Consider the following 17,874-nt stretch of genomic DNA (forward strand, 5'->3'; position numbering starts at 1 on the left):
CAATAAAAAAAAAATTATAGAAACAACAATAAAAGTTTTATTCTCAGTTTTAGGTAATTGATTAAAAAATAAAATAAAAATAAAGCTGAAATATTTTTTATTAAAAAAGATATATTATTTTTGCTCATCATATATCAATTACTCTAAGCATTATTTTTTTTATTTAAATTAACGTGAGTGTCCGGGTCAGCTTGCGTGTACCACGACTAATCCCACGGGCCCTGAAGTTAACGACCATGTAAGCCTCCAGTGGTCATCATATGAGCAACCAAGGACTCGAACCTGAGACCACAGAGGGAGCAAACCCCTTGATCCCAAGTCCTTACCACTTGACCACCACCTAGATGGTTTACTCAAAGCATTATTATCATTATTGATGGTGATGATGATAATATTTGTTTTTCAAAAAATATATTATTGTTATTGGTATAATTGTTACTATCACATCATCACTTTTTATTATCATTTCTATCATTTTTCTTTCATCATTATCACTGTTATTCCTTTTTCACTCTATCTTTTAAGGTGACAACATTACTTTTGTAAAATATATTAATTGTTTAGTATTTTACTGTCACTGCCATCATTTATTTCTCTTTCTTTTCCTTCTACACAACTAGTATAATTACTTTTATTATTGTTACTACTAATATTATTTTGATATTTTTATTTTTAATATTAACACTTCAAAATCATTAAAAAATACCTAAAAATATTAATTTGATGTCTTTTTAGATAAAAAATAATTTGAAAAGTAAGAGCTACTATAGTGCAATACAAACTCTAAATAACAATATCCACACATGATTGCATGCCTAACCAATATGTATTGAGTTGGAGAAGTTCTTGCTTTCATGAACAACAACAAAAATTTATTAAAGTGACTTTACAATCTTTCTAGTCATGTGTTTGGATAAATATTTAAAAAATAATTTTTTTTTCATGATAAAAAAAGAAGATTTAATTGAAAAATTAGAAGTGTTTTTAAGATTTAGCACGGTAACAAGAAAAATTAAAAAAATAACATAGTCTAAAAAATATTTCTGCATATCTTTTTCCTACTAATGAGTTGCATGTGAATCCAAACAAATTATAACCTTGGAATTAGTTTCTTTTCTATTTTCCCCTCTCCTTTCATTCTCTTCCCCAGCCACAATTGCAACCCCTCATTGCCCAACCTACTCTCTTTTCCTACCGCCAAACACGCTCTCTTTACCACGATACCATCCCTTTCTCTACACTACGACAATGTAAGCTCCCCCCCTTTCTCCACCTGTGGCTTTTATCTCTGTCGGTTGCCATTGCCAGCACTCGTCATCATCATCACCTACATTAGAGGTATATTTCACACTTTTCCTATATCAAACAAGTTATCATGAATCACAATTTCCTCGTATTCAATATTTTACTCTTATTTTTATATTTTTTTATGTTTCTTTTATATTTATTAACTTACACATAAAAAAAATTATTTTCTTCTATATTTAATGACTAACGCATCAAAAAGTTTTTTATTTTATAAAGTATTCATTATTTTACAAATACTTGAGCCTCAATACAAAGTTTATAATCAGTCTACATCTTCGACAGTATCATAGCTCATGAAAAGCTCATTATATATGTGTGTAAAGTTTTTTCACGAGTTTATCAAGTAAAAAGAATAAAATTATAGAAACAATAATGAAATTTTTATTCTCAGTTTTAGATAGTTGATTAAAAAATAAAATGAAAACAAAAATGAAATATTTTTTATTAAGAAAGATATATTATTTTTGCTCATTATATATCAATTACTCAAAATATTATCATCATTATTGATGGTGATGATGATATTTGTTTTTCATTTTTAATCTTTGAATTTTTTTTATTTTATTTGATCTTTTATTATCTTGATCTTTTTTTCCTTACTTGTCATTTCACTCCTTAATCATATTTTCTTTTCTTTTGTATTTTTATAAGAAAATTAGGAACCATAACATTATTATTATTATTATTATTATATCATCACTTTTTATTACCATCTCTATCATTTTTCTTTCATCACCATCACCGTTATTTTTTTTCCACTGCACCTCTTAAGGTGACAACATTAACTTTTTAAAATATGTTAATTGTTTAGTATTCTATTATTACTACCATTATTTATTCCTCTTCCTCTTCCTCTTTCTTCTACACAGCTAGTATAATTACCTGTTACTACTAACATTATTTTGATATTTTTATTTTTAATATTAGAATATTAAAATTATTAAAAAACATCTAAAAATATTAATTTAATATCTTTTTAGATGAAAAATAATTTAAAAAGTAAAAGCTACTATAATGTAAAACAAACACTAAATAACAATATCGGCATATGATAGCACGTCTAACCAATGTATTGAGTTGGAGAAGTTCTTCCTTTCATGAACAACAAAAAAAATTTATTAACGTGACTTTACAATCTGTTTAGACATGTGCTTGGATGGATGTTTAAAAAATAATTTTTTTTTCATGATAAAAAAAGAAGATTTAATTGAAAAATTAGAAGTGTTTTTGAGATTTAGCATGGTAACAAAAAAAAATTAAAAAAATAATATAATCTAAAAAATATTTTTACATGTTTTTTTTGTGACCCGTCAGTTGCATGTGAATCCAAACAAATTATAACCTTGGAATTAGTTTCTTTTCTATTTTCCCCTCTCCTTTCATTCTCTTCCCCAGCCACAATTGCAACCCCTCATTGCCCAACCTTCTCCCTTTTCCTACCGCCAAACACACTCTCTTTACCACGATACCATCCCTTTCTCTCCACTGCAACAATGTAAGCTCCCCCCCTCTCTCCACCTGTGGCTTTTATCTTTTTCGGTTGCCATTGCCAGCACTCGTTATCATCATCATCACCTATATTAAACACTTATGTATTTCACACTTTTCCTATATTAATTTCATATAATTTGTTCTAATTTATGTTAATTGTTAAATTTGATTGTTTTAAGGTTTACAATTAAAGTTTTTTAGTTTCTAGTTGTCCTAATTAAATTACTTGTTGATGCTGACAATATTTAGAACAAGTGTTGTAAGTGTATTTGGTCATGCAATAGGGTTATTTAAAAATAAAACATCTCTAATAACTAGTGTTATAAGAGAATTTTGGGAAATGATTTACAGTGATGAAGCAAGTTGTCGCTATGGTATACATCATTGACCATGTTCACATCTTATTTTTTTAATCTTTGAATTTCTTTATTTTATTTGATCTTGTATTATCTTGATCTTTTTTTCTTTACTTATCATTTCACTCCTTAATCATATTTTATTTTCTTTTGTATTTTTATAAGAAAATTAAGAACCATAACCAGTTGCACTGTTTGAAAGATGTCTTCTCTTTTTAATAGGTGAGGACATATATATAATAGCATAATTGTTAAACATTACTTGATAGATTAGTTCAAAAATATATAATTTATAAGCTAACTTAAACCGAGTTTCAAATAAAATTAATTTAAATATTTATTTAATCAAATTTAGTTGAATAATTAATTTAATTTGTGACCCGGCCAAACATAATAAACTCGGTCATAATCCAGTCTAAAAAGGGTCGTGTCAACCCAGAAAAATATAAAAGCCTAAAATGACATACATTAAAAAAGAAAAGTCGCAGGTTAACCCGAATCCAATAACTAGATTCGGGTCAAGTGAAGCGTATGACGACGTGGGTGAGCGCAGAGTGCAGAAACCAAATCAAACGGAAAAGGGCGGGCAGCTACTATGTCACCACGTCATGTGATGCGTGAGCTTCGATTTAAACACGTGTAGCCGAAAAGTGGAGGTGGACACGATTGCCCTTGCAACCATGACCATGAATGATAAAAAAAGAAGAGAGGCACGGATATGTAGAAAGTCACAATCAGGATGCCAGGTGTAGCATATAGATGGGTTGGCAGGCCTTGTGGCGTTGTTTTTGGGGATGTATGAAGCAAGTTAGGCTTTTATATCTATTTATAGGATTTAGGCTAGAGGATGGTGGATAATACTAGAAAATTGCTTCTCTTTATAACCAATCACCTTTTAAATATGTTTATTTCAAGGAAAATGTTTTTCGATAATAGATAAATAATGAAAAATAAGAAAAAAAAAATTTAGTCTTTGGGCATGGTTATAACTTAGTTTTTAGGTTTCAAAAAAATATATTTAATTCAGCAATTTTATTTTTAAAATATCAACTTCATTGTAAATGTTTTCAAAACAGTATCATTTAATAAAAATTATAACAAAAAATAATTATTTTTTAAAAAAATATTTAATTTATAATACATAAATTGATATCTCAATAGTTACTTTCTAAAACTATTTTAATAAACAAAGTATGTATAGCTAAAACAATCTTAAATGAAAATATTTTTTTTATTTTTAAAGAATTATGATTTTTTTATGTTTATTTTTTTATAAATAAATTTATAAAATAACTAAGAATCCAATAACTAGATTCGGGTCAAGTGAAGCGTATGACGACGTGGGTGAGCGCAGAGTGCAGAAACCAAATCAAACGGAAAAGGGCGGGCAGCTACTATGTCACCACGTCATGTGATGCGTGAGCTTCGATTTAAACACGTGTAGCCGAAAAGTGGAGGTGGACACGATTGCCCTTGCAACCATGACCATGAATGATAAAAAAAGAAGAGAGGCACGGATATGTAGAAAGTCACAATCAGGATGCCAGGTGTAGCATATAGATGGGTTGGCAGGCCTTGTGGCGTTGTTTTTGGGGATGTATGAAGCAAGTTAGGCTTTTATATCTATTTATAGGATTTAGGCTAGAGGATGGTGGATAATACTAGAAAATTGCTTCTCTTTATAACCAATCACCTTTTAAATATGTTTATTTCAAGGAAAATGTTTTTCGATAATAGATAAATAATGAAAAATAAGAAAAAAAAATTTAGTCTTTGGGCATGGTTATAACTTAGTTTTTAGGTTTCAAAAAAATATATTTAATTCAGCAATTTTATTTTTAAAATATCAACTTCATTGTAAATGTTTTCAAAACAGTATCATTTAATAAAAATTATAACAAAAAATAATTATTTTTTAAAAAAATATTTAATTTATAATACATAAATTGATATCTTAATAGTTACTTTCTAAAACTATTTTAATAAACAAAGTATGTATAGCTAAAACAATCTTAAATGAAAATATTTTTTTTATTTTTAAAGAATTATGATTTTTTTATGTTTATTTTTTTATAAATAAATTTATAAAATAACTAATAAAATATCACTAATTATTTTTTAAATATTATAACTTTTTTTTATTATTATAATTACCTAATACTTTTATCATTATAACTAAGAACAATCATTTTTTTATTATATTTATTTTCATCTATATTTTTACCCTCAGGAACGAGATATTTTAAGTTTTTGACATACGAATATACAATCAATGTATTCCGAAACAATTAGTCCAATCTTAGATTATAAATCCACGCGTTTAATGAAGAAGAAGCACCGCCCTATAAAGTTATAAAGTATTATGGTAGATTGGTAGCGGACCCATAATTCAGTGTTTAGGTTAACGTTTCTTATTAATTTGGTGCTTTAAGGTTCTAGATCAAGCGACACGTCACCATACAACATCATAATTAACAAGAGAGATCATTAAATGATTAATCCCATTGATAAAGTCAAGTCTCCGTAAGGGCAAGTTGATATCTTAGAGATAAAAAAAAATAAAATTGGGTTATTTAATTACAAAAACAGGCCTAATTTACATAATAAATTGAATAAATCTTACCATTCTCGTTATCAAATAGTTCCAAAGCTATTTTTATTTCTTTCTATAGTCAATACAAAAATTTCATATCACTTACAACACTACGGTATCTTTAATAGGAGAGTTACATGTAAAGAAAGCAAAATAAATAAATAAATTATTTAATTTATTAATTTAAGGAGATAGCCATATGGGATGCTAAAATCCCTTTTCTTTAAAAAAGAGCATTTTCAATGACAAAAACACTATTTAAAAAAACTAAATTGTTGATATGATTTTTTTAGCGGTGTAAATATAATATTTTTTGTGTGTGCACTCCAATAGAAAAAAAAACTATTTTAATAATTTATTTTTATTTTAATATATTTAATATTAATATTCTTTTAGAAAATTTTGTTGAGAAAAATTATGGTGATGAAAGAAATAATTTTTATTTAGAAAATTTTGTTGAGAAAAATTATGATGATGAAAGAAATAATTTTTAAATAATCTATTTTAATATGTTGGCTCTTTCAATAGTTACGTAGGAACAATTTTTTTTTTATAGAAAAGTTATTTTAACTTTTCATTTGACTCTTTCATTGGAGTTGCAAAAAAAAAAAACTAAAAAATTATTTATTTATTATTTTCTCTTTTATTAAAAGTCATTTATCTTTCATTGGAGTTGCAAAAAAAAAAAAAACTAAAAAATTAGTTTTATTTATTTATTATTTGCTTTTTTATTAAAAGTCATTCATATGTGTTAGGAGAAAAACCATAAATAAAGGAAAAAAATTAATTATTTTTTTAAAAAAACTTCATATTTTTTTTGTTTTATTCTATATAAAATGACTTGTTTAAACATTTTTTTTATAAAACTATTAAAATAAAATAAAGAAACTAAATTACACAATTGAAAATACTATATTAATAATTTTACACTTTTAAATAGTTTCTATCATTAAAAATGTCAACAAAGCCAAACAGTAAAGTAAATGATATATTTTAATTAGTGAAGTTGTAGATTTATTTTAGATATTATTAGTTTGAATTTCACAAACATTAAACTTATTTAAAATTTATATAATTATTAATTTTAAAATTAATTAAAATATACACAAATTATTTCAGATTAATTTTAAAAAAAAAACTAAATAGTTCCCCATGCATAAAGTCGGACACAATTTGCCCGCGGCTCATATGGCGAAATGTCGAAAAGGACTAGGTAAAGGTAAAGGCACAGGAGCGACTGTTGAGAAGGGTAGCTTTGTCTTGTTGCTCTTAATTTCTAGTCAATTACAAATGATTGCTGTCCAAATTAATTAAAGTACCATGTTTGCTTTCGGCAACAAAAGACAACAGCTGTCCACAAATTCAATATCTCCGTACCCTATTTGTTAAAAATTTACTCTATGAACCTACACCCAAAACACATCTAAGACATACCTAGGCAGCCGACATTAGAATATTTTAAAAATATAAAAATATTATTTTAATATATTTCTAAACAAAAAATAATTTTAAAAATAATCTCCATTACAATCCCAAATATTATTATTTTTTAATCTCCTTCTATACTTGGGAAAACAAAACTTATACATGGGGATACAATTCAAAATAAGATTAATAAGAGGGTGGATTCTTCATTTTCCATTGTAAAAAATGGATGAATGTTCTGTCTGAGTATGATATTCTCAACAGAGTTGTTATCAGAAAATTGAGATTAGGGATTCTAGGTGATCCTATAGATTATAAATTTTAATGGATATAAAGAAGGAAATGATGGAAGCCAAGGCGTTTGCCAGTTGCTATGTCGACAAAGGGAAGATACTGTTTGCCTACAAATTACGTTGTAGCGTAGGCTGTAGAACAACGCTTGCAGTACAGTATTTGTTAATTCAACATATGAAAGGGAAGGTAGATCACCATAATTATTTTTTTTCCAGTTCTGCTGATTTCAGTGCATGATTACATATTTGCGCATTGATTGCCTTCACTGCAGCGCATTGATCGATGAAGTGAAGACGATCCATGGGCCTTCTTGTTACCCCCTTCAAGAGGGTAACTGGGGTGCAGATTTCTTGACTAGATACAGCAAGATTACCCTCCTCCCTGGCACGAGGCATCTCCTGCAGGCACTTAAAATGGGAGTAGCTCGGAGGTATAGTTTTCAGGTTTCCTCTCCCACAGAAGAACAAAAATCAGAGAGAATGGAAAATCAGACAGGCTGAAGTAGAAAAAAGGTCAGAAAAAAAATCTATGATTTGAATTCACGATCTAAAACTTTTTTTTATATTATTAAAAAATAATATAAATTATATTTTAAAATCTACTTAACAGTTTAAATTTTTTAATTTAGATAATTTTTAGATATGATATCAGAATTTTAATAATTAAATAACTATAAATTTAAATATTTTTATTTTTATTTTTATTTATTTAATAAAAATTAAATATAAAATAATATAGGCATATTCAAGTTTTAAGTTAAATAAAATTTTACTTAAAAAATATATTATTAATTATATTCTAATACATTATTTAAATTTTTAAACCGAGATGATTCAGATAAGTCACTGAATTAATCCCTTCGTGCATTGTGAAGTTCCCCCTTTCTACAACAGCATAGCAAACTCAGAACTGCCACCACTACGTTTGCATTTAATAGCAGACAACATTTTAGTTTGCTGATACCAAAGAGACCATTTTTTTTTTATTTGAGTTGAGTACAGGTTAGTCTTGTGTTTTATTATTTTCTTATTTGTACACCATATTAAATTAAATTAAAAACAACCTAAAAGATTTGGTGATTCTACTGTAGCTATCCTCATCGTTTACCGGAGTTGTATTATGTTTTTTTATCCTTTTATTTTATTTTTTTCATTTAATTATTTAACATCCTACTTATTTTAATAATCAATTTTTTCCATGTTTAAGACAACAAATGAATTTTTTAAAGTCTACATAATGTTTGTTTTAAATGTTTTAAAATAAAAACTAATTAAATATAAATCAAAACACTAGATCTTGATTTTCCCACCACCAGTTTGGTGATAAAAAATTGGAATTCTAAATGACATATCTTCCTATTCAACAAAAATAAAAGAGAACAAGATATCAACCTAGAAGTTCGGGTTTGACAAGTTAGGACTAGAAGCACTTAACATTTTTTTTCCTTCAAATTTTAATTGAAACCCTTCTTCTTCTTTTTTTGTTTTTTTTTTTTTTTTCTAAGTTTTTATTTAAATTTTGATTAAAAGATAGATTTTAAAGGACAATGTTATTAAACCTTATAAGGGCTATCATCTAAATCATGAGTTTGATAAATTAACTCAGTTTGATTAAGATTTATTTAAATTATCATTGTCCTAATATTTTAACCTTAAAAAAATATTAGATTAATATCTTTTTTAAAAAGAAATAATGAAGTAAATCAGGTTTTGATTTTGTAAATCGAGTTAGTTGGGACACACCTGAACACTTAGATCCACCTAAAATTTCATCATGTTAATATTTATAAAAATAAAACTTTGGTGTTTATAATTTTGTTGTTAGTCAAAATTAATTTTAATCAGGTCAACCAAGTCAAAGATAGATTTATTAAATCACTCATGTCATATTAGTTCAATTTTCGTACAATTTAATTTTAAAACTCAAGTTAAATAAAAAGATTTTAATTAAATATATATATATTTATTTTAATTTTAAAGTATCATTTTTTTTATTATTAGTATAGTGATTACGTTTGATTTTTATCAAATGAAAGTCATATAACAACAATTTTTTTGTAAGGGTAATAGATATCAATAAAAGAATGACGGGTTATATTAGCAAATTATTTTATCTCAATGAAATTTAAATTATTTTTTTTGTTATATATATAAATAAATTAAAAAAACAAATTGAGAGCTCCATGTGAAACAAAATTAGGTGTTTTAATTTATGTTTATCTCTTATATTCTTAATTTGATATTTGATATTTTTTTTTTGATAATGTTGATATTTATTGACGCATGGGAATCTAGATAATTTTATTAAGCACACTCTTTAAATTTTAAATTTACAATCATATATATATATATATTTTTTGCTAGAAAACGCGTTGAGAACGGTTATGTGTTGTACCTAGTAAAACACTATATAACATAAAATAAACTATTAAAATTTAATACTGCAAATGATTTCTTAGCTGTATCGGGCTCCGTTTACAACCCCTTTATAATTTATTTTTGCTTCGGTTTCGGTGGTCGCATCAATTAGGATCATAGATTTTATTAACAAATAAAAGATTATTTATTCTTTTATTATTTCATACAATCACTTTAAAATTGTCTACTCATGATTTTTTTTAATCAAAGCTTGCTTTTAAAATTATGATATCTTTTTATAGAAAAAAATGCTTTTGATAAAAAAAAATTCAAAATAGAAAAGAAATACATGGATAAATGTAATAGAGTTTTCATAAAGAGATACTTTTTTCTCCTTAATTCAAATCATTGGAACTCTATAAGCATTTATATTTTATTAACCTTTTTTTCTATTAAAAAAATCATGTTACTAATAAAAAATGTCATATTTTTGTTATAACAAAAAAAAACACATAAATAAGAAAATATATTTTTCGTCAAAAAATAAAAACACATAAATAAGAAAATATATTTTTGGTCAAAAAAAATTTTCTCCTAAATTCAGATTGATATATTTTTGACTATATCTATTTTAATTGTTATAAAATTAAATAAAAATAAAATTTAAATAATATTTCACAACATGTACAAGCACACTAACTAATATCATCTAAACAAATTTAGATGCACTTCACCTAACAAATGATAAATACAATTTTAAATATTAAAATGATGTTAGACAACCATAACTATTATTATAAAACCCAAATCAACCTGACATCTAGTTAACTCAAGACCTAAACGAGTTCCTATAAAAAAAAATCAGGTTAAGATATTGATCCACACTAATCATGTTAGAAACATAAATTATCTTATAACATATTCGAAATATAGTATTCAATTAATCAATTTTTTTAATTTATTTTTATCAAAATAATTTTATTTTAATCTATTTTTATATATATAAAAAAAAATTGATTCGGATAGAACTTTCCAATCTATGATACCCAGACCTTAATTCAGGCCGGATATATGAACATAATAATATAGAGTTTTAGATTCTGATAGATTTGTCCAGCATGGACGTCACAGTCAGCTTTTCAAAATTAAATGACATCATGGAAATTATTCAGTGAGCACAAAAACCTTCCCGTATAATATAGTTAAGGTATGCTTATGGGTTGTCAAATGCATGGCGATCAGACGGGTTTTCGACACTGGCGAAGTCAAGAGTGAGCATGCAAGCGCATGTTCAAATGGGTTTTACATCTCACAGAATTACCATGTTCCTGTCCGAATGCTATATTTATTTTCTAGGCTTGACCGATCAAGCTTTTTCAAAATTTATAATCATTTTAGAATTAATCTTAGTATTCTCAATTTCACTTTACCTTTTCAATATGGAGGTCTAAATTGAAATTAAAAGTATATGTGCTAATTCTTGTATAGCTTTAAATTCAAGTGATGTTTCTCCATGTTAGTTTTTTCAGTAGTTAGGTCAAAGATCAGCCCAAAACATCCTGGGCTAAATTCTCTTGGTACTGTGGCTGCCAAGGAATGGACAGCCTTATTACATGCCCAACTGGCACCAAGGCAAGGGAATCAAATGACTCGATGTCTATTGCCAATCACAATGCCAAGCAAAACTTGGAATGAGCTTCATTGTCCACAACGGCACAACACGAAACAGCATTAGCCAATGACTTGGCATTATCCCAGAATAACTTTCACATCAACTTGCATGTTTCCAGCACCTAAGCACAAAGAATTCAGTGGCATCCTGTTACTAAAAGGATACTAATCACTGAAAACTGAAACTGTTCAGCCTCCTTGTAGCATCCATTATGCCCCCACATCACATATAAAAAGCAACATATAAGGGAGTAGCAAGACTACTTGATTATGCCCCCACATCACATATAAAAAGCTACCTATAAGGGAGTAGCAAGACTACTTGGAGCCAAGAACTACTAGGAGCTAACAAGTCATATTTTGGCACTAGATGTTATATCAGCGACTGCCTACCCGCAAAGATAAAGGTACTGTGAAACTTAAACCTAGAAAGTTCGTTCCTACAAGAGAGGCCACAACAAGCTGACAACAAGAAGGGTTTGGAAGAGTGACTAGTATAGAATATGGAATTAATAAAATCAGGACATCGCTATCATTTTCAAACAATGCAGTGCATGGTGGGAGAGTGAACAACGGCAAAGAAATGGAAAGTAATACAACAACAAAAGAGCTAAGTGGTTCTTCTTTGACAAAAATTTTACAAGTGTCAGTTAGAAAAATCAGTGAAGGTCAAATGACATCAACACGACCATGAATCAATTTCTATTACCAGCCATACCAACTGTCATCTTTATAAATTCTGGCTCAGAGAAACAATCACAAGCTTCCCATTCTTCTCCAAAAGAGTTAGCCACCCCCAGACTTCAGTGTATTACTCAACCTGCAATAAAATGTGACTCTGCATTAGGTTTTTAGAAAAATAAAATAAAATAACAGAAGAAAATGATGCCGTGAAGCCAGAATTTAATATCTTCATGTATAGAACCAGGTACAACATCAGTTTGTAAATTTTATATATACCAAAATTCCTGCTGGGGCATATGGATAATCATAAAAATTATCGTTGCTCTTTCCTTCTCACATTTATTGCTGGAGCTGAGTCTCCAGGGTATTGTTTTGCTAGTAAGTGATTTTCTTTTTCGAAAAAATTTGCTAGACAGTGATGGATATAGATTTCCCATTGAAGAATTATATTTGAGCATTGAACATGAAGATTAAATAGCAGACTTCTTTTGCTTTCAATGCTCCAACAAAATATTTGCCCTCAAGTAGGTTCCAATGGGATGTTCAGAGGACAAGAAATCATTTGGTAAAGTGGAATCCGGGCTCTTAAGTGGTGAAGCTTAAAATCATTTATTTTGAGAAAGCCTACCTTGGTATGGGATACCATAGATTTTAGAGACTGGTTTTCTGAAAGTAAGGTGAGTCGAAGGGAATGGTTTCCCAAGGAAGTACAAGAGATGTATGGGATAACTATTCAGAAGTTCAAAACTGTTGCTAGAAACTCATTCCACTTCATTGTAAACTTACCAGTCCAAACCTTCAAAAAGACCTTCTCCTTTCATGGCAGACGTTTTAAAAATTGCCCATTGTCGATGCTTGATCTTGTGCAACTCCAAAGCCTCAGTCACTGCTGCATCATCAAGTGCACCAGGAAGATCCTATATAAACCAAATGAATGACAAAAATAAATACAGTGGGACATCCAAATTCCAATCTGATATAAATATTTAAATGTGAAATGCATGTCGATATATGAAGCCTATGAAGAGAGCATCACTCCAAGACCACATCATAAAAAGATGATACATTCTAATTGTTTTCACATCCAATGAAGCTTTTTCATTTGAGTTTGCATGTATGATTAGATTTCAAGCTTGTTTTCTTCCATGTGTATGTTTAAAAAAAAAAAAAAACTAGGAAACAACAGTAACCTGCTTGTTCGCAAAAATAAGAACAATAGCACCTCTTAACTCTTCCTCCTGCCAAAACAATCAAATATGTAAGCTTGGCACTCTAAGTTGAGCGGCAACGAAAAAGGACTAGTGGCTCAGGTTTTTTTTTTTTTTTCCAGAAACATAAAGGGGTTTCATACAATCACATATGCAAGAACAATAAGGATCCACATAGTGTGGAATTTTCTTTTCATAAAAAAAAGAAAAAAGTGATGGAATCCCAGAGCTTCTAGTTAGAAGATAGAAAATAGGTTTGAGAAATTTTGTTCCTCATAAGGAAAAGTGTATGCAAAAACAAGATCACAAGTCCTTTTTCCATTATGATTTTTCCACATTATAGATTGAAAGCCAATTGTTTTATAGTCGCCTTTTTATTCTGAAAAAAACAAAATTATGAACTTCTTTGGATGTAGGCCTCTGCAATCTTTAGCCTGCATTCAATCCCAGTGATATAGAAATGTCTAGAAAAATAATAAAAAACAAATAAAAGAAAATCAAACCACCCTAGCCCATAGAAGAAATCATAAAACTAAGTAAAAAAGATTTCAAATTCATACCGCTTCAGTCTTTATAACCCTGAAGGCATCTCAAGTAGACCACGATGCTAAACTACTTAAGGGCAGCTACATGAATATGCTTCCACATTTAAATTCAATGCAGGCTGATTTTTTTAAAAGCTACTGTGATAACATATCATTATTTATCACTTCAGGCCAGGCCGTTTTTGGTCCGCTAAGGGTTCATAATCTTTTACATCATGAATGCCATGGACAGCAGCAAAGCTAGAATGTTTTTTTCCAGCTAGGTCAATTGATAACCATCATTCGTTGAAAAATTACCATGATATGACACTTAGAATAAATAATAGTAACAATAGAATTATTCAAGTTCAAAATCAACATCAAATTAAAATACAGTTTATTTATTAACAAAAAATTTAATAGTAATACTTATTTAATCTTAAATAAATAGAACATAAAACATTAAAAATATTATCACTAGAATTAGACCTTGTACCGCTAATAGAGATTAAGAACACAGAAACTTTGCGCTCCTAGAAGAGAAAAATTAGAAAATCTTTTAATTCGTTCATAGCTTGTTCCACTATAATTTAACAATTTTGCAAACCACCAAAAAATATAAGACAGGAAACTTTTTCAATTAAGAAAAGGAATTTTTTTTTCCCTTTTCAAATAGCATAAGAAACCATATTTACCTTCTTTAAATGAAAGACATGAATCTGTTTGGGCATTGAAATTCTAATTTATTATTTTTTTAGAGGAAAATTATTACGTTTGAATTGAAAATTACAGAAATCAACTTCTTTTTTAATGCAATTTTAATACTTGATAGTAAAGGAAACTAAGGAAAATGCTCATACATTTAGTGAATATTTTTATGGTCTTGTTTGACTTTTGATACGAAATTATTAAAACGATCTTATATGGTTAAGTTTTTTACACAATTTAAAGAGGATCAAGTGAGTAATATCCCCCTGAAAATCTTAGATTGCTATGCTATTTGCCTAAATCTCTCAAAACCTTTTTTGAAATCAGGGGTGTCAGCTAACACGCCTAGCTTTCACATAGCCTCACCAATGGCCATGGGTTTGATAATAGAGGTTACCAATAACACCAACTTTGTCAACTACTAATGTGAACATAAAATGGGGATAACAGTACCTCCAGGATTGCATGAAACTCATCTTTAGCTATCACGAGCCTATCAACGTCACTTGAATCAACAACATAAATAATGGCCTGTGTGTTGGGAAAATAACATCTCCAATATGGTCTGTTGCAACAATAAGCAGCCAGTGAGCTTGTGACATTCATCAAACAACCTATTATCTCACAATCAATCAAAAGAAATTATGTACAACTTGTGTGGAAAACATGGCAGAAAAAATAATCAATAATCATAAAATTACATGACAATATCACTCTCAATCTTTTACACATGGAATTATGCATAACTAACCATCACTCAAAATTTTCCTCTTGAGAAAGTGCCTATGCTATTGGAGTAGAAAAAATCACTGTTTGAATGGTATTAGAAAAATACCAGTGGTTCATGTATACTGTGATGACATAAATTTTTATAGTAACAAAAACAAATTTCAAAGAATATTTTAAAGAAGCTATAATTCATTATAACTTTTTGGTTATTATTTGTGGGGGAAAAAATTGAGTCCATAACCAGTTGCAAGTTCTATAAAGAATATAATGAATCACATCAAGTATCATAAGCTTCTGATTCCGAAATTGCTAGTCATTAAACAAAACTGAATAGTGTATATCAAAATGCAACTCATGTTACAGTTCCCTGCAAATATAAAGCATATTTATTAGTGTGAAAAAGGAGAAGGAAAAGGCAAGAAGTTACCTGATGCTTGTCTGCCCACCTGTATCATAAACATTATAAATGTCATTAGGGCAAGAAATTAACATGAAAGTTTTGATCATGCAAGACTTAGAAAACAGATTAATGTGTAACTCCACATTTGCTTCTGAATAACCAGTGGAAAAATAACAAATGTGGGGAATAATGAACTGGCTGGTGGAAAACAATAATTAGATGGTGTGGGAACAATTGACCTTCCCATATAACTGGTGGAAGATGGGGTATGTCAGTAAAATATCCGACTCAAATGATAATGGGACATTGGCATGTATACAGTAAAAGTTCCATTGTCTCATCAACAAAAACAAATAAATAAATTTTATATAAAACACAGCAAGCCTATAATCTACTTTCATTTGTTGGTAATAGAAAGAGCAAAAGCTATAATAAACTTCAAATTTTTCTAACACTGAGCAATCAGTAATCAGCAAAGGTTCACATATTCCAATCAGTATACAGGCTATGATTGCAATGAACATAAAAAGTAATGCTGGTTTACAGATCAAGCAAAATTAATGGGCTTACCAAGATCCCATACTTGAAATTTGATATTGTTGTACTGAACTGTTTCCACATTAAATCCAATTGCTGCATTAGGAAAACAAACGCTTCAGTTATGAATTCTGAACAGAGTAACAAATTACTCGACCCCATTACAGCAAAACAATGACAGAAATTTAAAACTAAAAATGCAATTCCCATATCAAGGGTCATTCATTAACTGATACATTGGAGGAAAAACACTAGATGGAACTGAAAAAGGCAATGCAATTAGAATATTATGCAAACCAAAAACAACAAATCGCATCTCATCAGATATCCAGATTCAATAATGTCAATTTTGGATTCATACTCTCAGTAACCAAACAAACAAACATCAAATTCCGATAAAAATAACTACGAAAAGACACTAACTTGGAATTGTGGATACAACTTCGCCCATCTGAAGCCGATCTGCATCAAAAACCAAAATCAGAACACACAAAAAAATATCAAAATTCCACAAATACCCATCACTCAAAATCACTAAGAAAAAAAAACAAACAAAAGGGTATCACTTAGAATCAGAAAAAAGAACAACATACAGAGGATTGTAGTTTTGCCAGCATTATCAAGACCAAGAACAAGGATCCGAGCCTCTTTGTTGCCAAATACTGAAGAGAACATTTTGGAAAACAAGATTCCCATCTTCTTTATAGCTAAGTGGGAGATAGTATAATGGAGATTCTTTCAAAGCATCAGTTGATGAAGGGATCGTAGAAGTTGAATAAGATCTGCAAAGCAGAGCCCTTTTCCTCTCTGCAATCAGCAGGAAAAAAAAAAAAAAGCAATGTCAAAATGGATTTATATTTTCGTTTCTGTGTACATGATATGTAAGGGAAACGTGCCCGGGGTGAAAAGGAGAGGAGAGGACAGAAGGGTCTGCTTGTGAAAGATATTTAAGATTAACGAGGCAGAAATATAAATTTAAGAAGTCATCGGGGAGAATAAGGTAGAAGAAGAATATCGGGACAGTGAAAGAAAGAAGAATAAAAATTTTAAGACTTGCGAGAGTGAGAATAAGCACCTCGCTTGAGATGTTATTTTATAGAGTTAAATTGATAAAATTGTTTTTTAACTATTGTGCTATATATATATATATATATATATATATGTTAAAAAGTTATTTAGAAGATTTAATTATATTTTAATGTATTTTATATTAAATTAATTTTAATATAATTATATAACTAATTTTTATATAATATAATTATGTTATTAATTATACAATTAATTTATATTTAAACATATTTAATATCCAACTATTTTAATAACATGATGTGGATTTAACAAATTTAAAAATAATTTAGATAATTTTTGATAAATTTAACATTAAATAATCAAAATTTAAAAAATAAAACGAGTTAAAATCATCAAATCTACACATCTTTTATTGAAAATCATTTTTTAAAAAATTTAGCACATACTCAGTAGTTAAATCCATAAAATTTGATATTATGATAGATTTTATGGTTGTGGTTTAAAAATATTATTTTATAAAAAATAATTTTAGTTAACGTTGATATGATATTTATATATGT

The 17,874-nt window shown here is 28.3% G+C and overlaps 1 protein-coding gene across 1 annotated transcript; it reads right to left on the reverse strand.

The window, feature by feature from the left end:
* Positions 1-11,990: 11,990 nt before the first annotated feature.
* Positions 11,991-17,350, reverse strand: LOC105121278 (ADP-ribosylation factor 1-like). Its single transcript, XM_011019861.1, has 9 exons — positions 17,182-17,350; positions 16,879-17,092; positions 16,709-16,747; positions 16,319-16,381; positions 15,776-15,794; positions 15,073-15,184; positions 13,370-13,417; positions 12,966-13,096; positions 11,991-12,315 (listed from the first exon to the last, which is right to left on the reverse strand). Exons 2-9 carry the CDS (start codon positions 16,979-16,981, stop codon positions 12,282-12,284), a joined length of 549 nt encoding a protein of 182 aa, XP_011018163.1. The 5' UTR covers positions 16,982-17,092; positions 17,182-17,350; the 3' UTR covers positions 11,991-12,281.
* Between the last annotated feature and the right edge of the window lie 524 nt (positions 17,351-17,874).

The sequence above is a fragment of the Populus euphratica genome, unplaced genomic scaffold (assembly GCF_000495115.2).
Source record: "Populus euphratica unplaced genomic scaffold, PopEup_1.0 scaffold31.1, whole genome shotgun sequence".
Lineage (NCBI taxonomy): Eukaryota > Viridiplantae > Streptophyta > Magnoliopsida > Malpighiales > Salicaceae > Populus > Populus euphratica.

Bases quoted from the DNA above. Each gene is read 5' to 3' on its own strand.
- LOC105121278 (XM_011019861.1), bottom strand. From the start codon at position 16,981: ATGGGAATCTTGTTTTCCAAAATGTTCTCTTCAGTATTTGGCAACAAA. The intron at 16,748-16,878 runs GTATGTTGTTCT...TTTTTGATGCAG, and splicing joins TGGCAAAACTACAATCCTCT to ATCGGCTTCAGATGGGCGAA. The intron at 12,316-12,965 runs GTAAGTTTACAA...ATTTTATTGCAG, and splicing joins CTTTTTGAAGGTTTGGACTG to GTTGAGTAATACACTGAAGT.